The sequence below is a fragment of the Nematostella vectensis genome, chromosome 14 (assembly GCF_932526225.1).
Source record: "Nematostella vectensis chromosome 14, jaNemVect1.1, whole genome shotgun sequence".
Lineage (NCBI taxonomy): Eukaryota > Metazoa > Cnidaria > Anthozoa > Actiniaria > Edwardsiidae > Nematostella > Nematostella vectensis.
In genome coordinates this window covers 4,013,423-4,034,822 of record NC_064047.1, presented here as the reverse complement: position 1 = coordinate 4,034,822, position 21,400 = coordinate 4,013,423, and the positions used below count along the sequence as shown (strand labels likewise).

The 21,400-nt window shown below is 38.6% G+C and overlaps 3 protein-coding genes across 3 annotated transcripts; 2 read left to right on the top strand and 1 right to left on the bottom strand.

The window, feature by feature from the left end:
* The first annotated feature begins 916 nt into the window (after nt 1–916).
* On the top strand, nt 917–2,342 carry LOC5516739. Its single transcript, XM_048721750.1, has 3 exons — nt 917–1,052; nt 1,179–1,272; nt 1,844–2,342. Exons 2-3 carry the CDS (start codon nt 1,220–1,222, stop codon nt 2,109–2,111), a joined length of 321 nt encoding a protein of 106 aa, XP_048577707.1. The 5' UTR covers nt 917–1,052; nt 1,179–1,219; the 3' UTR covers nt 2,112–2,342.
* On the bottom strand, nt 1,367–4,899 carry LOC5518084. The gene is made up of 4 exons (XM_048721749.1): nt 4,622–4,899; nt 4,368–4,517; nt 3,908–4,009; nt 1,367–3,512 (listed from the first exon to the last, which is right to left on the bottom strand). Exons 1-4 carry the CDS (start codon nt 4,679–4,681, stop codon nt 2,922–2,924), a joined length of 903 nt encoding a protein of 300 aa, XP_048577706.1. The 5' UTR covers nt 4,682–4,899; the 3' UTR covers nt 1,367–2,921.
* Nucleotides 4,900–7,013: 2,114 nt separating this feature from the next.
* LOC5500920 (zinc metalloproteinase nas-4) lies at nt 7,014–20,290 on the top strand. The gene is made up of 6 exons (XM_001622244.3): nt 7,014–11,284; nt 11,500–11,667; nt 12,965–13,085; nt 15,892–16,085; nt 17,057–17,281; nt 18,631–20,290. Exons 1-6 carry the CDS (start codon nt 11,077–11,079, stop codon nt 18,918–18,920), a joined length of 1,206 nt encoding a protein of 401 aa, XP_001622294.3. The 5' UTR covers nt 7,014–11,076; the 3' UTR covers nt 18,921–20,290.
* Nucleotides 20,291–21,400: the final 1,110 nt, after the last annotated feature.

Genomic DNA, 21,400 nt, shown 5'->3' with positions numbered 1-21,400 from the left:
CTGCATGTCAGGGGCAGATACAGAGGGAGGTGGATTGGGTGGATATCCACCCCCCGTTTGAAGAAACTACAGAGAAGGTACTGTCCATGTGCCATCGCCTGCTTGACTTTGCTGATGCGACAACTATGTGACCTACCAAGAACCACTGGATCAATTATAAGCCGCCTATCCTTCCATTATCCACCCCCTATTTTGAAATCCTGGATCCGCCCCTGAATGTATCTCACCTGCAAAGAGTCCAAATTGGCAATAGCATGTATGTACTCTAGCTGCCACCTTGATTTTTTTATTAATTAATTATTTATTGATTAATCCCCTTGATGGAAAAGAAGGCTGTAGGTCATGTCATCTTGGTACGAGGTGGAGGTGTTACTACTTGATGAGACTATAGTATACCTAAACTCTGTCATCAAGAGTTTACATTCCTTCGGTAATAGCATGTATTCACTCTAGTAGTGACCTCGATCAATTAAAGCCGCATTGTCAGCAGTTTACTTCCGGTCGATTACGTAACAATCTGCTGGTCCGACGGAAACCTCAAACTCCGCCATTGTAAAGGGAAGACAAAAGAATCTATTAGAATCGACGCTATCTAAGAGCCCATCCGATCTAAATTATCAGTCACAACCTCGAAGAAACTTCCAATTGACACATTGCTATTACCATTTTGAAATTATTTGCGCGTTTTCCGTAAAAAATCATGGCTTCAAGGAGCCCGGGTGCTCGCACGAGACTCGGCGGTCGACCAATGCTTTCGCCAGAGCATCCAATGAAAAGAAAAAAAACATGGGAGCAGCAACACATACGCGTTCGATTGCTGAAAGATGTTTATAGCACATGGCAGGAGTTAAGAAAAGCGTCTATTTACTCGAGCGACTCGGCGTTTGCCAGCCATTTGTTGTCCTTAGAGCTATATATCGCATTCTTTTCGAGAGGTTTTAGGTCGTTACTTTGCTTTGCTAAAGATGTTTTTTTTCCTACTTCTTGTGTCTATTCTAGGTTTACAAAAACAACAACTGGCGGACCAAAACAAAAGGCAGCAGCCATACGAGGTGAGACTTTTACCGCGTTCTTGTCCTCCTAATGAGACTCTCTGAATCGATACCAGATGTTCATCTTAGTTTTTTACTTTTATTTGAAATATTTACTAATCATTTGTCTCTATGCCGTTCTATCAGAACCGCAAACGTCAACCCCAGTAGGAAAGCACCACAACAAAATGGCAGACCCAGAGATATCTCTTAGTGAAGCTGGCAGTGACCAGGGGGACAAGTAAGTTAATACACACTCTGTTAATGAAACTTACTCAAACTTGGATAAATCCCTATTCACTCACCATTTTAGAAATCATTTCCAATAGAAAAAATCACAAATGTCAATATATATCTTTAATTTCCTACTATCTGGAACTGCAGTGGTTTTTGCTTCATCATTTGTCATGACACATGACTTTCAATGACACTAAATGGATGACTTTCAATGACACTAAATGGAATTCAGCATCATTTGCCAGGGATTAGTGGCCATGAAGTCTGCAGAAACAACATACTGTGAAGCAGTTATCTAAATACCATGTGGATCAATCAGAAAATAATAATAATAATAATAATAACAATAATAATAATAATAATAATAATAATAATAATAATAATAATAATAATAATAATAATAATAATAATAATAATAATAATGATAATAATTATATACCAAAATCATTAGAGTAAATAAACTTTGTATTCTGAATAGATATTACATCTAGAAGATTCAAATTCATACCTATGATTTTAAAAGGGAAAGGGAAGTTAGTCACAGTTACATTAAAAATTTGTTTTATCTGTTATAGGTATGAAGCATATAAGGCCCGAAAGCAGCTTTCTGCAATTGATTGGAACTTCCACCAAGGCAGAGAGAAAGCAGTCAATGATAAGGGAGAGCAGATGGTATCAAGAAAATACAATAGAGGCACTAAAGAGTGGAATTTGAGAATAATCAAAGTAGGCAAGACTTATGACTACATCCCAATGCTGATGGCCATGATTCTCCGAAAACGATTCACTGACATTGATGGAATTACCCGGCATGTTAGTTTAGCTGAGGATGACCCTGCCTGAATCCAACCAACCCTTGCAATGGCCAAGCCTGTTAGCTCTCTTGAACTGTTTCAAGCACGCCAGTCGAGGTTCAGACCTCCTAGCACCGAAAATGAGTGATGGAAACCAGCTTATACACCACTTAAGGTTATTTGATTTGATATTATATATATATATATATATATATACATATATTCCATTTTTACAAGAGACATAATTTGTGATATATAAATAAACACTTTTGAACTGAAACCTTCAAAGTTTGTTTTGTTCTGACCAGAGCTGTTAAAAACAATTGCCAAGCAATTCAGAGAAATTTTCAATAAAATGTTTTATTTATTACCACTCAGTATTTACCCATTGTGGCAATTTATTTAAATTAGCTCTATTCCACTGTGTTGCATGGTAAAACTCCAAATCAGCTTAACCCAACAATTACTTTAGATAACCCTGATGTTGAAGCATCAAAAATATATCTTGTTTAAATAACAGCTCTCAAATAGTCCAATTTATGTACTTCTATTATATGGGCGAATTTCAATCAGCATAATTGCATACACCTAATAAAAAAACATTGTCAGTGCAAATGGCAATTGGAGAATGGAAGTTTAAATCAAATGTACCATGGTCTAGTTTTTACCAAATACAGTATATGGATAATTCGTATTAAGCTAATGTTTGGCTCTGGTATTGCCAGATTTTTTTATGGCCTTTAATTTTATAAATAATCAATACCGAAAAGCACCTTTCAGTCATAGAACTGTCATTCGTCGTTTGCACTGACATCTGTTTATCTGGTTTATCAAAAAGGGACGTTTATGCTAAACCTCTCTAGTTCTCTCTGAACCCCATGTAAATCCCAGTTCTAGTAGGATAATGATGTCTTATTTGCCATACAATGCATGAGGGGGCCACTCTTCTTTTTCTCTTGCCAAGGTACCCATGCTTGTCAAGGATGTAGTTCCTGTAGCCTGCCTTTCGAAACGCCCTTGCACTGCTGTCGTGCCAATCATTCCTAATATCTGCTGATGACCTGATACCAAGCGATAATACCTCTACATCCAGGCAGAGCTTGCCAAACTTTGCTTTCGTGGATTCACAATTTCTTTTACCACAGCAAACATTTTTAATTTGCTGTGGCATTTCACGGCAATTACCACATTTGCACCAGTCTGGTAGTGGTTCCCCTGGTGGTCTTGGTGCTGGTGTAATGCCAACAGCAGTGGGGCCCTGTGGGTGAGTGCTTGGCCCTGCGACATCCATTGGTTCCATTGCAAGGCCAAGATTTTCCTCCTCTCTGTCATTGTCATCATCCTCCATGACCAGAAGGGAGTCAATGAAGTCCATGCTTCCAACTCCTCTTTGCAGGCTTTTTGCACATAGGCTTTTGATTGTTTCAAAATCCAGTGTGTCTATAAATTCCTAAGTTAAAGAAAGTAAAATCAGCATCATCATCCCAGGTGGGAGGGATTGGTTATCAATTTCCTTTACCTTTTTATTGATTTATTTGATATGCTAGTTAATAACTTGTCAACAGAAATGGTAAAACATGGATAAATGGAGTGTAGTTCAGGAGGAGACTAAAGCTTATGGATGATGTGAGATGGTTTGTTAGGGTTATTACACTAAAACAGCATTAAACAGCAGTGCCGTAACAGGCTTTAAAATATTGGTAGGGGGAGGGCACAATACAGAAACATTAAGATAATATTTTGGGGCAAAGCCACGCCCCTACTGGTCATTTACTTATAATTTTTGAAAATATTGGGGGGCATGTGCCCCAGTGCCCCACCCCCTGCTACGGCCCTGAACAGCACCTTTACTTGCCGATTTGCCTCCTTCATTTCTTCTTCCTCTGATTTTCGTGTCGTCCTAGGACCAGGACCATAAGTGGAATGAACTTCTCTTGTTGTCGATTCCTGTAAAAAAAATAATGGAAGCATGCACTTACTAAAGGATTGCAGACAGTAAGCTTACATGAAACACAGGGGTGACGTATGGTTTTAGAATTTTCAATATCTTCCGACAAAATTAAAAGAGTAAATAAGTCAATGGGATGAATATGGTATGTATTGGAGTATTGTGCTTTCTATTTTGATCACTGACGTTGGAATCCAGCCAAGATAAAAGTGTATTTTTGTAAGAAGCGTGGCCTTGCAAAGTATTGAAAGGTCACAAGCGAAGATGTCTACTCTCCGTAACTTTTCGAACAACAATTACAGGAGAGGAAAATAGCATAACTTTCGTCGTGTGTTTTAGTAAATAATAACTGCTTACCTTATTTTGGCACGGCTTTGATCGTGTATCGCACTTACAAGAGGAGTTGCAGTGTTTATTTGCGCCTTTACATGGGCAACCTCGAGCTCTCGCTCCGTCCTCAACACGCTTGCGAGAGCAAGTGCTCTTGCAATTACAAGATGTACGTGCATTATTATCATTAGAAAAACTAGTAATCCTACTTCTTTAACACGAAAACAAGAATGCACTTTTACCGCTCTGCCCTCTGAACGTGAGAAATTCTCATTTCTTACCTGTACGCTTTGTCTATCAGGAGTCCTTCTTTCGATCTCCTCCTCTATGCTTTCCTCCATTTTCTAAGCCAACCTCTTTTTAGTTCAATAATTCCGTCGTATTTTAAAAACCTACGAAATAACGCGGGAAAACAGCCGGCGACGTAACCTCTCAAGACCTCACGCATTGAGTGTTTTGATGGGTTTATTCATTGTTCTGGTCCAACGCACACACTTCGATTGTTATGCTAATTACTCAACGGTCGCCTCGACTGCGCATGCGAAACTGCTGACAATGCGGCTTTAATCCCCTTGATGTTTGTAGGCTAGTGGTTTATGGCATGGTAGTAGACGCATTCATTGGGAACCTTGCATCATTAAATAACAATTGGCTGAAAACAAAACATCTGCGGCATCACTCCCGTTTTCAAAGAGATTTACAACATCAAATTTAAACCTTTGTTAATTAATTACCCTGTTTCCACAATATAGTACCTACACAGACAACCTAGTTTTTCTGCAACTTGTTTGTGGTCTTTCTAATTTGATCATTGACAGATTTATACGTTAAGAATTACCACCTTCTGTTACCAGCAGCCAAGAAAAGACTTAGATTGTGTGTTGTTGTAATACAACAAATTGGCTGTAAAATCTCTTGTGCTCTTATGAAACTTATTAAGGGGAATAGCTTAAAGGAATGTTTAACACAGAGAACAAAAATTAAGAGGAACACTTCACAAATTATCAACATGGCCTAGAAAGCAGGCCCGTACCCAGGGGGGGTGCAGGGGGTGCGAACGCACTCCCCCCCCCCCCCCCCCCCCCACACACACACAATGGCCGGAGGTCCACTTTCGGTTCTCAATAGACATACTATTTGTAGACAAAACTATAAAGCAGAAGCTAGATCACTCTGGTATGTAGTCAAATCCGACAATAAACGTCCCGTGGAAATACTGGCAAAGGCATAAAATATTGTTTTTTCGGGGGTGGTCAGATTTTTATCAGAGAACTCACTCTCCCCCCATCCCCCCCCACCTATTTCGGATTTCGCACCCCCCCCCTTCCCCCCCCCCCCTCCAAAAAATCCTGGGTACGGGCCTGGAGAGTAATGAATTTGTGCGAAATACACAACACAAAAAAATGTCTACGTCCCGTGATTATGTCTGCGAACAAATCGGTGAATCTTTACCATTGTTTGATTGACAAAAGACATAAGAAGCCTATACACTGTGTGAAAGGGAGATTGACTAAACCCATTAAAAACGGTTTAACGAATAAGACAACAAAAAATGTAAAAAAGGAAACGAATAGATATGTGTCGTAGATTCCCTACCAACCGTTACCCTAATAGAGGTCTTGTTAGCCACGCCTTGGTTCTTGATTTCTTGAATGTACACTTCAACCTAAATCTCAAAATCACAATCGAGAAACAATCTTTGAAATTTTCGTTTACTCAATTCAATCGAAAATATCCTAATACTTCCAAAATCAGCAGATTGAATGCTTTCTCGCACATTGTATTTTGCAAGGACGGCAAAATGGCGGTTGACAAATACTCTAACTCGGTCGTTCTGTTTATGGAAGCTGTGGTAGGCAAAAACTTAAACCGATATTTCTACTGCCTTTTTTTAAAATGGTTTTCAGCAGGGCCCAAATACGCGAGCGCACCACGCATAAATGAGAATCAAGAGTAAATCAAGAATAAAAAACATTTATAAGGCTGCAGCCTTGAAACCTTTGTCTTAAAATCTTAGTAAATTTGCATTCTACATTTAATAACCTTCTCTTTGTGTGATTTTTATAACACGCGCACATATAAAATGAAACAAAAGAGCGATAACAGGCAATTAAAATTATGTTTGACGTAATTAGATTCAGTATCACTTGAAAACCCGCGCGTGCATGAAAATCTAAGTTTAGGAAATGGCGGCTTAAGGTGACGTCGTAAGCACATTCACGGTTAACTTTTGTGCGGTACACCGCGGCAACTTTCACAAGGCACCTATTGGCGCAAAACGCGTCCGAAAAGAACTGCTTAGGCGGCATCGCACAATGCTTAGATATTCCTGTGCCTATTCAGAAGTAATTAGTGCATAAAAAGTGCGAGATCAATTGTGTTGCGCCGTCTTTGCATCGTCTTGTGAGAATTGAAGCGCGCGTGAGTAATTCCCGCCAAAACCGCACAATTTCCCGCCAAAATATTCGGACTACGTGCGCGTTTCTGTGGTCTTGCCCTTTGCCTTGGTATACCTTTATTATTAATTCATAAAGTTTTTATAATGAACTTTTGTTTTTTAAAAAAACCCTGTTATTTGTCCTGAAAAAATAATTAAAACTATCATTTATTTGCTCTAACTCCTTGAATTTCACAAATCATTCTTACACCATGACCTAATCCTTCGACCATTCAATTTTTTAATATTTTTTATGTCACATTCTGTTAATTGAATTAAAAATTTGAAAAAAACATGCTAACTTGCTCATGTGAACCTACTGTGTTGATGCTTGTCTGCAATTTATCTTCAAGTTGTTTTGAGAAAGGTGTATCAGCATTCGTGCCTTTTCAGTCATAATTCTTGTTGTTTTGCAGTGTTTAATTTCAATTAAACGCTTATAAATGCATGCTTATAAATGCGAGAAACGGATGTCAAAGATGTCTTCTCTCTCCTGCAGCTTATGCTGTACCGTACCCGCACGTAGTTCTTTAATCCATTTCCAGCATGAGTTTCCTGGGTCCCGTGGAAGTTCACGTGGAATGTGATATAAAACCTCACCACAATTATTTCCTCCTATTCTATCTTTGACACGTAAACACTCTTTAAAAACAAACCTGTGCTATCAGGTAGCGTCACATGTTGGGTAACCATTTAACTTAAGTTTTCAAAACAAATAATTCCAATTATAAACAAGTGATTCTTTAGAGTTTACAAAAAAAAATAGTATGGTATCTCTTTTAGGGTATTTTGCGGCGAAATATGCTCCCCTGCGTCGATCTCTGCAGGGCCTCAAAAAGCTACCCCATACAAAAAGGAAATTTCGTAATTTTTGTTATATGATATGATTTTTTGGGGGAACCCAGGATTTCTTTTGGTTATTTTTAATGGCTTTTTGTGTAGTATATTTCAAGTTTTTTTATAGGAGAATTTTTTACGTTTATTTCACTCGCTGGACGTTTGCCAGTTACATCGTGACCGGGTGATTGGCTTTAATGAAAGAATCGACCGGAAAAACGGCAAAAATCAGAAAAAGAAGAAGATTAAGTCGCACACACGTAAACAATATGAACACACAACAATCCTTAATTCAAAAGGAATATAACAAAAGGTTTATAAGTATTGGTATTAGCGTAAAGTTAAAATATTTCGGAAACTACTTTTATATTTACATAAAAACAATGTGTAAAACCGGAATTTCGAATGATGTTGAACAATTCACCAAATCTACTATTTATGAAAAAGAAAATTCTTCGCTATTATGTGACTAAGTTCTTCCTAGTACGAATAAAACCGAATTTTGAAAAAATCTTAGGTATTTTGCCTCAAACGTTTAGGTCGCTCGCACGTCGATTTATGACGAAATCTTTTGTTTCCTTGGGCTATTTTGGGCGCCTGCTTTCACGATGACGTTAGATTTCATAGGAAAAAGGAACAATGCAGAGGATGAATTTTGTCGTCTGATGGGTGGTATAAATCTACGGATGCGGCACGCTCTTTCTCTCTGTTGGAAAACATGTTTTCACAAGTCCTTACTCTCTATGGCAGCTGGGTCTTCTACAAACAATAATTCTTTAATAGTCAAAACAGCACGTTATTCGGTACTGAAAATACAGGTAGAATAGTAAAACATAGCAAAGAATATCAATAACTATAGTAATTTTATTTGTAAGGCATACAGTGTGTACCTACTCGTTTTTCTTAGATATCTACTTTATTATTTCTCTTATTAAGTTTTTTTTTCCTATCCAACAAAAGATACTAAATAAACAGCCATCGTCGCATTTCAAAATGTAATTACTTTTCGAGCAGGTTGCCTATAAAGCTATTCCAACGCGAAGTAAACATTTGTTATTTACCATGGACCTGGGGAAATAACTCTATTCATATGAAAATACCTTAGAAATACATGTTGATAATCCCGATCCCGCAAAGAGGGAAAAATCCTTTCCATTATAATGCACACGGTTGTTTTTCATTGGTATGCATTCTGATCTTAGGAAAGTTAGACCTACGCGAACTTAGTTTTTTTTGGAAAAATGCCGAAAATTCATTGAAATTAGGAATCCTATCCTGTTGTCTAAGCGATTGCTTCCTAGATATCTATCAAAATAAATCTATGAATGGAATAAGAGACATTTAAAGCAGTGATGAGGTCCTTCCTTCGCCCACTAAAACATCCCCTTTTAAAAGCTTACCACAATTATTGTTAGTCTCATTCCCCCCCCCCCCCCAAAAAAAAAACTCTTCCAACTATAAACTTCTTTAAAACATTTATTTATCAACCTCATCGCCTATCTAAATCACTTACTCTGTCGGATACAAATGCAACGACATTTCATTGGTTGAGAGTGCGGATTTTCAAAATGCGATAAAATGTTTTTTTTTATTCGCGCGCATCTTAGAGTTGTCAATCATACTAACTTTGTTTGCAACTGTTACACCATCGTGCTTTGTTATGAGTATATCCTGTTGTTCTTTTGACATTTGAAACAATGAATTGACAGCGATGTGAAAGAATCAGTGATGTAATAAGGTTAAGAAAATATGATTAGAATTTCGGAACCATTTCAGTTATGAAAAACCTCCTGTATTTTTTCTGTTGCTTTGAAGATACTGAAAAGCAATACATGATGACAGACTTTTAAAACGTTTCAATCCTTTACTTCAAGTGGTTTTACTACCATACTTATGTGAAAGTCAAAGTTGTTTGCTTATAGTTAGTAAAACTTTGAAAAGACGATGAAGCATGTGAAAAATTCAGCTTCTGCATATTTTAGATTGTCGCATACCGTAAACCGGCGTCAACACGGCTGAGTTGAAGTGATACTATTTCTGTCGTATTGGCAGAATAAATTGTACACTCCTCTTCCGATACAATTCTCAGGTCCCCGCTTCACGAATATATATTTATATACCTACATGACTTTTAGGGATATCCATGTACTATCAATGAAACACAACTATACCAAGAACAGAGTTCTAGGTAGTCCAATGATGAAGTTTAAGTCATAGTGCGTGCGCTTTAAGAGTTTGCATTATTTTAGATAATTTTGTTAGAGCGCTGAGATAGTATTTTTATGGATGAAGTGGAGGCGTGATGCCTTAGATCGTGTCCAAGCCAACGGCATCACCACAAAATCCCTTGTACTACAGGTATCCTAGCTGACCTGTGGTGTTTATCGCGTTGTAAGCCGACCGAAAAATCCACGTGTGTGTCGAAAGACCTAGATCCAAACACGAAACCAATCTACGAAATTTGCTTATTTTCGTGGCTTGTGCCGAAGCCTGAGACTGTAATTTGCAAGGGCTGACCCATTGGCTTCTCCACGACAATTGCTCATCGCATTTAACTCCTAGTAACAAAGGCAATTTGCTTGCGTGTTTTCAGAGATGGTCAGCTGTCATTCTAGTATATAAACAGTGGGGTAATATTAAAATTACATCTATTGTCTTGCGCTTACTTCTTCACGGCTCCTTGCTTGCGCGCTTATTAATACAACCTCGCGCAGCCAAACTGGTCGCAGTAAAACGCAAGCCGGGCAGTCCTGATAGCAATCTCGTCCCCAAATCTCGTCACAGCACTGTTGACAGATTAATCGAAGTTTTATCGAGCCTGATTATCGCCCAAGTCAAGACACTTCATCTTCACCGCTGGCGTCGATATCGTCGCTTGGTTATCCCTCTTGGATTCAAGTTGGTGCGATCTTAGACTCTCAGTGGCGTTTCAACGGCGCTGTCCGTGAGAGTATTAACCCAAGATAAGAACATACTAACCCGTACCGGAGTGTTGTTATCGGCTTCTAATAATCCCTGTAGGAAATTGCCGAGCGATCTCGGCTGGGGCATAGAACAGGTCGTGTAAAAGAGTTGCGGGATTGCTTCCGGGGGAAAAGTCGCTTCACGCTCATTAAACCCTGATCAGGCCAGTCCCGTGTGCCCCTATTAGAATTGACTAATTGTCGAGCTGCGCCCTGCGGTGTTCCCTCCTAACCCATCAAGAATCTGTCAGTGCCGATTGTTTGTGAAAAACAGCTCGATGACTGACACTGTATTAAATCTATTTAACAAGTCTTGCCCGCCCCTTTTATTGCATTCTCGCAAACTGCGAGTATTTAAATACGAGAGCAGAGCTGTCGATTCCGAACAAACGGACATCACAAATATCGCACGTTGTCATTCTTCCTCTGATCCGTATGCCCCTTGGAGGCTGAATTTGATTTTCGCCAAAACGGACGTCAACGCATTGGCACTATAACAATGCTAGTTCACAAACTGAGTTTATGCCTAACTCTGGTCTTGGTAGCTTATGTCTCTGCCACTCCAATATTACTAGAGGATACGAAACGAGACAGTAAAAAGAAATCGCGGGTACCAAGGGCTACGTTGCCACGAATTATACGGACACAATCTCACTCTCGACCGAGAGAACCTTGGGAGATAAACGAACAAGTGACCCTACGAGAAGGTGTGTTATAAGCCTATCAGTGTTCTTACACGAGCTGGCATTCGGGTTCCCAAGTGGCCTTATTTCGCCGCTTCGTACAAAGCACCTAGTGTTGACGGGTTTAATTGAGAAATTAGCTCGTCATTGATAGCCGATGTGCCCGCGGCCTGACACAAACTTGATCGGCGTTACTTGTAACATGTGCATCTTCCCTCAATAATGTGGTTTCTTTTTAGGTAGATTATATGACGGTAGTCCGTTCTTCGAAGGCGATATAATTCTAGATCCAAAGACTAGAATGCTATTGCGAGGAGGGCACTTGCGAAGGCGAAGAGCCGTGAAAAAAGACCCGAGTGTCCGTTGGCCTAACGGAGAAATTCCATTTAGAATTAGCACAAGACTCCGTAAGTACTATCTATTTTTTACTTTTTATCAGCACCAAATCTTAATCAGTGGCGAGCGCTTCAATTTACGAATTACCGCACAAAACAATCGCATAGAAAACCCAGTTACAAGTAAACAACGTAGACCATACAGTTGTCATTTTTGAGCCTGGATATTTTTTTTCTTCTTGTTAGTTTTAAACGTTGAAAATTTACTCTCCAGTATAGCTTGTTTGCGACTGGGGTGGATAGTCTGAATACAAGTTGAACCGTTGCAAATTGAGTTCTCAAAGTAGTTGACTGCTCAAATAAACCCTAGCGCAGTTGGGTTTGTATGTGTGCAAAGGCTTACAAGGATGGCTTGAACAAATTATGGCTGTCATTGACACCCTAATTATTTCGCTCTTCCGACTCCCATAATATTATAATTTTGCAGTTAGTTTTTTACACCATAAGGGAATCTAGTTCCTTCATTAAGGCGACATACACCCCTAGAATTCCAGATACGTCATTTTCAAATGTCACCTTTTTCCGGTTTTGAGCGTTTAGCAAAGTTTTCCTTGGGTTGCGACCTATTACTCTAGGTACGACATATAAAAGTGTGCAGTAATTAAATTGTTGTGTAAAGAAATTGAGAGTTTATTCGTGTGTCACAGCCTTTATTGTTCACCTTTTAACATTCTAATTTTACGGGAAAAAGATTTTAATATTTGTTAAAAAAAATGGCGTATTTTCATTCAAGCCAATTACAAAATGCAGCAGATGTGTTTTGGTATTTCGCAGGCGGGCGAATAGTGTCGGAGAATTTGGAACAACATAACTTTGTGTGATCGGCCGCTTATAGAATTGTGCTAATCGACGAATAAAGAAGGCCATTGCCAGGTCTTTTCTATCTATTCTTTTGGTTAATTTCCTCATGTTGGGGGCAATTTTCTCTTCTTTCTTTCAACGTTGCCGGCCGGGTCTTTTTGATAAGTGTCAGAAGCTCACAGGTTTGACTACCTTCAAGACATTTCTCAAGAGATTTATAGAATTAATATGACATCGTGGTTATTCGAAGAACGCTAGTTGTAAGGAGTAATGGTAATTTATTGCGATACACGAGTGCCTAGCGTTATATCTAATTAGTTTCTTACAATGGAACTTATTTTGATTTCTTCGCTCCACGGTGCAGGATCTAGATAAGAATTCCTCAATGCCTTTAGCGATAATTTTGTTTATTGACGATAATTACGCTTAGATTTGTGTAACTAAATTAAATAGATAATATACTTGAAATATTCTCATATTGGCTTGTCATTTTTTTGTTGTTTTACAGCAACGAAATTTAAAAAAGAGATCCGAAAAGCAATCCGTCACTGGAGGCGAAAAACGTGTCTACGCTTTCGAAACAAAAGAGCAGATGATACGGACTACATAAAATTCGTCTACGAAACTGGGTAAGTAAAAGTCCTGTATTACCGAAGAAAAATATTTAAGGCTGCCCCGGCCGTCTTCCGGGCCATTCCAAATTGCCTCACAATAGTTACACGGATTTGAATAAAATTGCACGCAACTTTGAAATATCTGCTTTTTTTTTTCTATGGCTCGACGCCTTGCTGAGCAAGTGATCTTTCGTGCAATTTCAATCAAATCCATGGATCCGACCAAGAGGCCCATTGTAATCCTACAGAAACCAGCCCAGGGACATGTATAGATGAAGCTTTAATCGGGGTCAGAAACTTAGAAAAAAAAAGGAAAAAATAATCATTCAGCGACCACACACTTTGATCATCGCTATCTTATCTCGACGAGTATAAGATTTTATTTCATTTTCGAAACCTTTTCTAGCAAGCAGTATTTGTTGTCGAGTTTGAGTACCGGAAATGCAGTGCCATAGATAGCATTAATGAGTTCATTCAGCCGTGAACAGTAATCAGAGGGAGCTTGTGAGAAAGACAACCGGAACCCTATCTAGCATACAACGGATCTTTTTGGTTTTTCGTTTGCATTTCTTTAGCAAATAAAGTATGCAAGGCGCTGGATTCGATGCTAATCTTACTACACCGTTTGCACACACATAGATAAAGACATCGTTTGCTCAATTGCTCTCCCAGGGGTTAGGAGTCTCTCGTAGCGTGGAGCCCAAATGAATGGACTCAGCATACGAATGGCTGAGCGTGTTTAGATTACTAAGCAAACAATTCCAACTTTGCAAGTTGACATTGCAGGAATATACCATGGCGCGCATTTATCATGACTCGTGGACTACGACAGGTAAAAATGAAGAGCTTATTCATCATTGTGTGGAGATGCACGCGAGTTTTCTTTCAAAGTTTAAGCAACTTTGACACAAGCTTATCGCTCTTTATTTTCTCAAGTTCATAAAAGTCAAACTGCATTCTTCTACTAAGTTCACAAGGCAGCCGTTTAAATGTTGATTGGATCTCAATAAAATTCATTTGCTCTTTTTACAATCTCTTACTTTCAAAGCAATTTTTATTAAACTTTTAGTCCTTTTCCTTACAAAAAACTATTGGAATTTCAGCAATTTCGTTATCCAATCATGAACAGCGTTTGTAAAAGCCGCATTACTTAGATATCGTTTGATTTCCCGGGAGATAATAAAATCGCTAAACTTTCCCAGTTGTTGTGACTTATCGAATAGTGTCTTTGACAAATAGAAGTAACTTCTAGAAGCCAAGCGAACAATAACAATGGCGTTCACACAATCCTATTAGTCTAGAAAGACTTTTTATAGCAGAAGCAGCGCACTCTTGTTTTAAAAGACTCAAGGAGCTCAAATGTAAGCTTCTTGTGCTCTTGATGCTAATAATAAAACGCAAACTATGCGGAATAAGGATGGCATTTCCCGTCAAAATGTCACTTAGTGATAAAACAATTACCGAAATATTAACTAGTGCACTCCACACCTCCATGTTTTGATGCCTATCTCTTCCACCTGCCGTTCAAGCTTACATCAGTTAAAATCGGATAATTATATTTGCCATGGTTTTAAGTGTTTGTGTGCCTTTTTCCAAGCGACTGGGGAAGGGGTTCCATTGCGAAATTTAACCTTTTAGCCTTAGGCTTGTCTGCCATTGTAATGACATCTCGACATGATTTTCCTTTTTTTTTTATCGCTGGAGGTCATTTATCGCTGTAGAAGTGAGTGCGAGTTTCTTGGCCGCGTTCGTTTTGCTGCCTCTGGTGGAAGGATAAAAACATTGATCGCTGCTTAAGAAATATGAAGGACCTGTCACTCGTTCCGAATGACGGCTACAAGTGGACTAGATATAAAAACTTCTTAAGTCCTAAATGCTCTTGATTTCCTAATAAGCCTTGGTTAAGGGACCGAAAAAAAGCTCAAGGATAAGCATTATTACACCCAATAATGCATCACCAAACCTCTAGTAGTTCCCACGGAGCCAACAATTTTACCCTATGTCTTCACATTACGTGCTTTTATGGAAAAACTCTCGGCTTGAGTTATCATTCTAAGTAGGTTTTACGCATTGGTATGCTAATGCCTCAACAAAGACTTCGACCTAAGCTTTCTAACCTCCGTATTAAAACGACCCGGTTGAATTTACAAGTAAACTTCGCTCCCTTGTGCGTATGCAAATAGCTGGGAGCGCTCTGAGACTCGATAAACCTTGCGGTCAGGAAAAACCAATAGAAGCTGTTTCTATATATAGTGATAAGTCTAGCAAGAAAGCGTGGTGGAATAAGTTTTTCTTTGCATTTTAACAATCGGACCGGAAAACAAGCGCCACGCGGAGATACGTCATCAATCGGTGACGTATGTCAGAGTTCGCGTGGTGGCGTGGAATATAAACCTTTATTAATGTCCGCTAGTTAGTGACATAACAAAATAACGATCATAACGATATGAGCGAACACTGAGCATATGATGAATTGATGACATTAGACGAAATAAAACATATTACATTTCATTTATGTCTTTGTGGTTTTTGTGTTCACATTGAATCTTGAAAGATGTCTTCACTTTCGTGGTCTAAAAAAAACTCAAAATCATGAGAAAAATATTTAGCTCCAATAATTCATCCTTACGTAAATTAAGCCAACATTTTACGCTTCTACTAGTATCTAGGGTATCGGAGAGTATAAATTTTAATATTTTTTCTATTAGATATATTATTTTCCATTATTATCAATGGCAGATATTTTTTCTCGAAATAAACAGTTTTACCTTTGATGTAAACATCAACAAAGAATCGGCTAAATGTCACTCTTTAATTTCAGTTGCTGGTCTTACGTTGGACGCGCTGGCGGAGAGCAAAAGATATCTGTAGGTCCCGGATGTGAGTTTGTCGGGACTATTATTCATGAGATCGGTCACGCAATCGGGTTTTGGCACGAGCAGAGCCGACGGGACCGCGATGATTACATCAGAATCATACGAGAGAATATCTTACCAGACGCCCTTGATCAGTTCAGTAAGTATATGTTAGCGTCAAGATCATCATCATGACCATCCTTACCAACAGCGTTTCCATACGCATGGCCATTAGCCTTAAAGTTATCATCATTATTACCACAAGTATTATTATTCTCATCGTCAAAAGAATCGCAATTATCATCAATTTATCGTTATCATAATTACAACCAGTATCATTAGTCTCATCGTCATTATCATCAAAGTTATCATCATCATTGTCATCATTACCACCAGTATCATTCTTCTCAAGGTTATAAAAATAAAAATAAATTCACCGTCATTTTCATCTTCACATCCATCACCATCATGTCATTATCAGCTAAAACAAGATTGTTCTTCTCATTATCACCATCATCAACCACCATCATCTACATTCCCACCAGCACAATCACCGTCACCATCATCATCAGCTGCGCCATTATCATCAACGGCAGTATTAGAATCCAATCATCAGCAACATCATCATCAATAAATCATTGACGTCTATCATCATCAATCAATCATTGACATGTATCATCATCAATCAATCATTGACATATATTATCATCAGAAGCAGCAACATTATCATCAATCATTGACATTTATCATCATCAATCAATCATTGACATGTATCATCATCAATCAATCATTGACATATATCATCATCAGAAGCAGCAACATCATCAATTAGTGACATCTATCAGCAGCAGAAACAGCAACATCATCATCAATCAATCATTGACATCTATCATCATCAGAAGCAGCAACATTATCATCAGTCAATCATTGACATCTATTATCATCAGAAGCAGCAACATTTTGTCAAACCTTCTTATATCTATCTGTTTCTCCACGGGGACGATAACACGGAGAAAAAAAATTGGGGGTCATCCACATTTGAGACGCCAACAAGAGAATTATTTGGATTCTGATTTGGCAGTATTCTGATCTTCACGTAAAGGTTTAACTCAAATTTTATTTACTCCACAGATAAGATGCCTAAAAGATTGATGGACTCAATGGGCTACGCGTATGATTTCTACTCAATAATGCATTATGGAGCCAAATTCTTCAGCAGGAATGGAAAACCCACAATCAAAATACGAAAGAAATATCGCGACCTTGACGCTAAAATAGGCCAAAGGAAGGGCTTGTCGTGGATAGACATCGCACAAGTGCATGCAATGTACAACTGCAATAGAATTACAGAACCAGGTACGTTATCATTGGTTGAATTTGGTCAAGTGATCTTAAAACTCACAGTAATACGATAGCTGGCGTGGATTACATAAAAATCAATTCATTATTACATGTAGGCAATAGAGCATAAAATATATATCTTATGCTCTCTTGATGTAGGCCATTCCAGCTATAAGCATGCGCGCACTCGACATTGAAACCTACCTTAACTACCGTCATGCAGCGCGCGCTTCGTTTTGTGCAAGCTTGTAATGCGTGCGCATGCTTATAGCTGGTCGGAATGGCCTTTATTCAGTTTTCTTATTTCCCCTTATCGGCTAAGGCAAACATTTCTCCTTCAGTTTCGAAAATCGATTTTATTACTTCCGAAGGGAGCCCTAGGGGGGGTACCGTCTGTAATTGTCTACCGACCCCCTGATGCCAGAAAATTTCTTCTAATTCATGAGTAGTAAAGAAAACTTACTTATTGCCTCCCTGTTGAGCTTTGTCGAGGGGAAAATATCCGTGTAAAATTTATTATCAGAATTCTCCTAATATGCCTTGCGGGCAAAAGCTATACTCATGTGAATCCCCCGCGCGCATTCTAATTTTGAACTGATAAACACAGGAAATTTTGGATATCTTTGAAGTATAATGATTTTCTTGTGTCTTTTCACAAAATTTGGCATTTATGGAACAAACAATGTAAACAGATAAGAATGTGTTCATTATTTTTTAAGAATAACGTTATCAAACTGTGTTTTATTATTTCGCTTTTTTGGTGCCATGCCTCACATTAATCGGACAAGCTATCTCGTTTGTAACTAAGTTGTTTTACACAAATTTCAATATCCCCACTCAGGGTTCTTGTCGGTATCACATTCGTACTCTTCGGAAGAAGATTATTATTTATTTACTAGTTATATCTAGTATTTTATTAATTTTATTAGTAGATTGTTAGTTATTGTGAAATAATTAAGTTGTAGAGTACACTTCGCGAGTGAAGTACCTACCCCGATAAATATAGCGGCTGTCCAGATTTCGTGGGCACACGTAAAACAAGTGAGGACTGTCCAGGACCATTTGGGAGCCGTTTTAATAAAATCTAGTTTGATAAAATATTTTTTTAGATAAACAACGGACGTTTTGATGGTTTGGATCGATGTTATACCAATTTTTGCTTAAAAGTTGCCATGGAAGGCAAAAGTTGCCCTAGGCTGCTGGTCCTACGAAAAGTTGCTCAAAACGTCAAAAGTTGCTTAAAAGCTGCTGAGCACAATCTACATATGCCTACTCAGCATCCCAGCTGAAAGAAGGGGTCTAGGGCCAAATGTGTATCTTTTTCATGTGTCATTCTTATTGTAGGTCGTTTTTTTTTTTTTCAGAAAGGTGCTTCAACAGCACAACAAGGGACGGTCGTGATTACCGCGGTACAATGAACTTTACTGCCAAGGGCGTAACATGCCAACCTTGGAACGAACAATGGCCGCACCAACATACGGAAATGGCAGACCCCCTGGTGGCTGCCAGGGAAGGACTTGGCAAGCATAACTATTGCCGGAATCCAGGGGGGCGCAAGCACCGTCCTTGGTGTTATACAACACTTGAGAAAACAAGATGGCAATACTGTGAAATCCGATCCTGTCGCAAGACCAAGTCTAAGCGAGAGGTATGAGAAACAGTGCTTGCAGGGCGTTGTATGACATGTGCTAACAAGGCGTGGTCATCGCATGTGGACATGGCTCGATAGCAACATGTACACTTGCGAATAAGGCAAGTGTGCAAACCAAGCTTGATTACACACGTACGAACAAGGCTTGGAAAGACACTTACGAATAAAGCTTGGTTGCAACACGTGATGAATAGGCTTGGTTACAAATGTACAAACAAGGCTTGGTTCCGCACGTACAAACATGGCTTGGCAACACACGTGCGTACAAGGCTTGGTTACAACACGTGATACCTAGGCTTGGTAACAAATGTATGAACAAGGCTTGGTTACACACGTGCGAACAAGGCTTGGTTTCAATACGTTATTCAAGTGCGTGATGGTATTGGATGGTATTCGTGGAACTCGTGTTGCGATTTGATTGCAAAGCTACTATGATGTCATGAACCGATTAAAACACGTAGGAATAAGTTGTCATCCTACTTATTATGTCGATATAAGTAGGTATTCCGTGCAAAGAAAACCCTGCAATGCAAGTGAAATCAACGAGTTTGCCTCTATAGCGTACGAGATCCTTTACCAAGCAACACGCCATTTCCTGTCAAAATATTGTATGACGTCAGAAATAGAACCATTTTACGTCATAAATGACGTCACTAATGATTGAGAGAACAATGATACACATAGTAGACGTCATATTTGTCATACTATCAGGAACAACACAAGAAAATAACCCAGACCATAACTGGATCAAGATTAGTATTATATTATATATGAATATATGTTGATGTATATATGTAAATAACAACTGGTCTTTTTTATTTAAAACTATATGTTCGTCTTAAATTCATTGGTGGCTGTCATTCGGTTTTTATAGTAATTTATTGTTTCCTGAGGTAGAGTGATTTGGCAAACGTCCTTATTTTATCAAATATGATTTCTGATTAAGAAAAAAAGCGAAATAATAATAATATATGAAACTACATGGTCTAAAATGCCCTCCATCTTGTCATAGGTTATTATTAGGCACCATCGAATGTGCACAATTTAGTAGACTGAGCTACAACCTGGTTTTTAACATCGTCTTCGTAAAACCAATGATTTTCACAAAAGTTCCTTTAGTGTTCAAGCCTGGTTTTCACTAGTTTTGGTTCTACGGAACTTTGGTCACAAGATTAATAAACATGCGGGTAAAAACCGTGCTTAAAGCTCACTTGAATATAAGGGGATACACGAATTATTTTTAAACAGTTTTTCAGTTCCTTAAAAAAACTTTGACTTTTCTCTTTTGAACATAGATATTTATATTATAATATATATTATACCAAGTGTATATCAGTGAAAGTGCATATTATTAAAGTAAATAATACGAAGCATTTTTTGCTTGCTATGTATGATTTCTGCTTACCCCCTCCCCCTTCGTCAAATTTCCGTTGACAAACCGGAACGGGGCTCAGCAAATCCCTTGATTCTATTCGAGCGTACTTAACTATGCCATGATCCTTTGCGCGCGTGCTAAATATTCAGGATGCTAGTGTTGAGGGCCTTGTGCAGTAAATCCTGCTGACGTCAGCATTGACGAACGGTCGAAAAATATAATAAATAATTCTGTGATTCAAGTAGTTTCCAGGCTGCATTATGTTTATTGTGTTTTTTTTTTTATAAACAAAAAAGGATCATGTGAATTTTAGGGTTGCAAACTCGCGCGTGTTCAAAACGTTAGCAAAATAAAAAAAATAAAAACATTGACATTGACATTAAACCACATGACGGTGAGGTAGAGGGACTAAGGCTGTCCCAAAGATGCTCGGCAACTTTTGAGCAACTTTTAGGATTTGCGGCAACTTTTCCCTTTCCGGGCATCTTTTTAAAATGAGAGCAACTATGCTGTTTTTTTTCGGTTTTGAGGGGTATATTCACATCAAATGTGCATTTTTTGCTTTTTTTCTTGTTCTTGGTATCGAACTATTTGCGTTTTTTAGCTTCTTACCTCATTCATAAATCTTGGTAATCATTTATGGTCATTGGTAGACCTGTGGTTTGACGAGCATGCAGTTTTGATGGTCAGCGTTCTTCACTATGATTATTCAAAATGGCGGAATCCTCGAGTGACGATGAACTGATTATAGAATCCAACCCTCTAGCAATATCTGGAACAGCTGGAGCTAAGGTAAGTACACCTCAGAAAGCAACAATTTCTCGAGAAAGAAAACACCCAGACAACCTTGCCGGGAAGAAGACTGTCGGTGGAACGTCAGGGCCTGAAGTGCCGACTTGGCAGAGAGTTAAGGAATTCCAAAATGAGCATTTGGTTGCTCAATCTGGAAAACTTAGGTGCGAAGCCTGTAAAGAGACGATATAAAAAAAAGAGCTCTCTAGAAAAGCATGTTACTTCGCAAAAGCATCTAAGGGCTAAAGCTACTTATGAGAAGGACAAAGCGAAGGATCAGAACATTAAGAAACTTTTGTCCAAACATAGCACCATT

What these genes read in the sequence shown, in the direction of transcription:
- LOC5500920 (XM_001622244.3), top strand. Translation starts at nt 11,077, where the DNA reads ATGCTAGTTCACAAACTGAGTTTATGCCTAACTCTGGTCTTGGTAGCT. An exon ending in TAGAATTAGCACAAGACTCC is followed by an intron (nt 11,668 to 12,964) that starts GTAAGTACTATC and finishes GTTGTTTTACAG; the next exon opens with CAACGAAATTTAAAAAAGAG. An exon ending in CAATAGAATTACAGAACCAG is followed by an intron (nt 17,282 to 18,630) that starts GTACGTTATCAT and finishes TTTTTTTTTCAG; the next exon opens with AAAGGTGCTTCAACAGCACA.
- LOC5516739 (XM_048721750.1), top strand. Translation starts at nt 1,220, where the DNA reads ATGGCAGACCCAGAGATATCTCTTAGTGAAGCTGGCAGTGACCAGGGG. An exon ending in GGCAGTGACCAGGGGGACAA is followed by an intron (nt 1,273 to 1,843) that starts GTAAGTTAATAC and finishes TATCTGTTATAG; the next exon opens with GTATGAAGCATATAAGGCCC.
- LOC5518084 (XM_048721749.1), bottom strand. Translation starts at nt 4,681, where the DNA reads ATGGAGGAAAGCATAGAGGAGGAGATCGAAAGAAGGACTCCTGATAGA. An exon ending in CTGATAGACAAAGCGTACAG is followed by an intron (nt 4,518 to 4,621) that starts GTAAGAAATGAG and finishes AATGATAATAAT; the next exon opens with GCACGTACATCTTGTAATTG. An exon ending in AGGCAAATCGGCAAGTAAAG is followed by an intron (nt 3,513 to 3,907) that starts GTGCTGTTCAGG and finishes TCTTTAACTTAG; the next exon opens with GAATTTATAGACACACTGGA.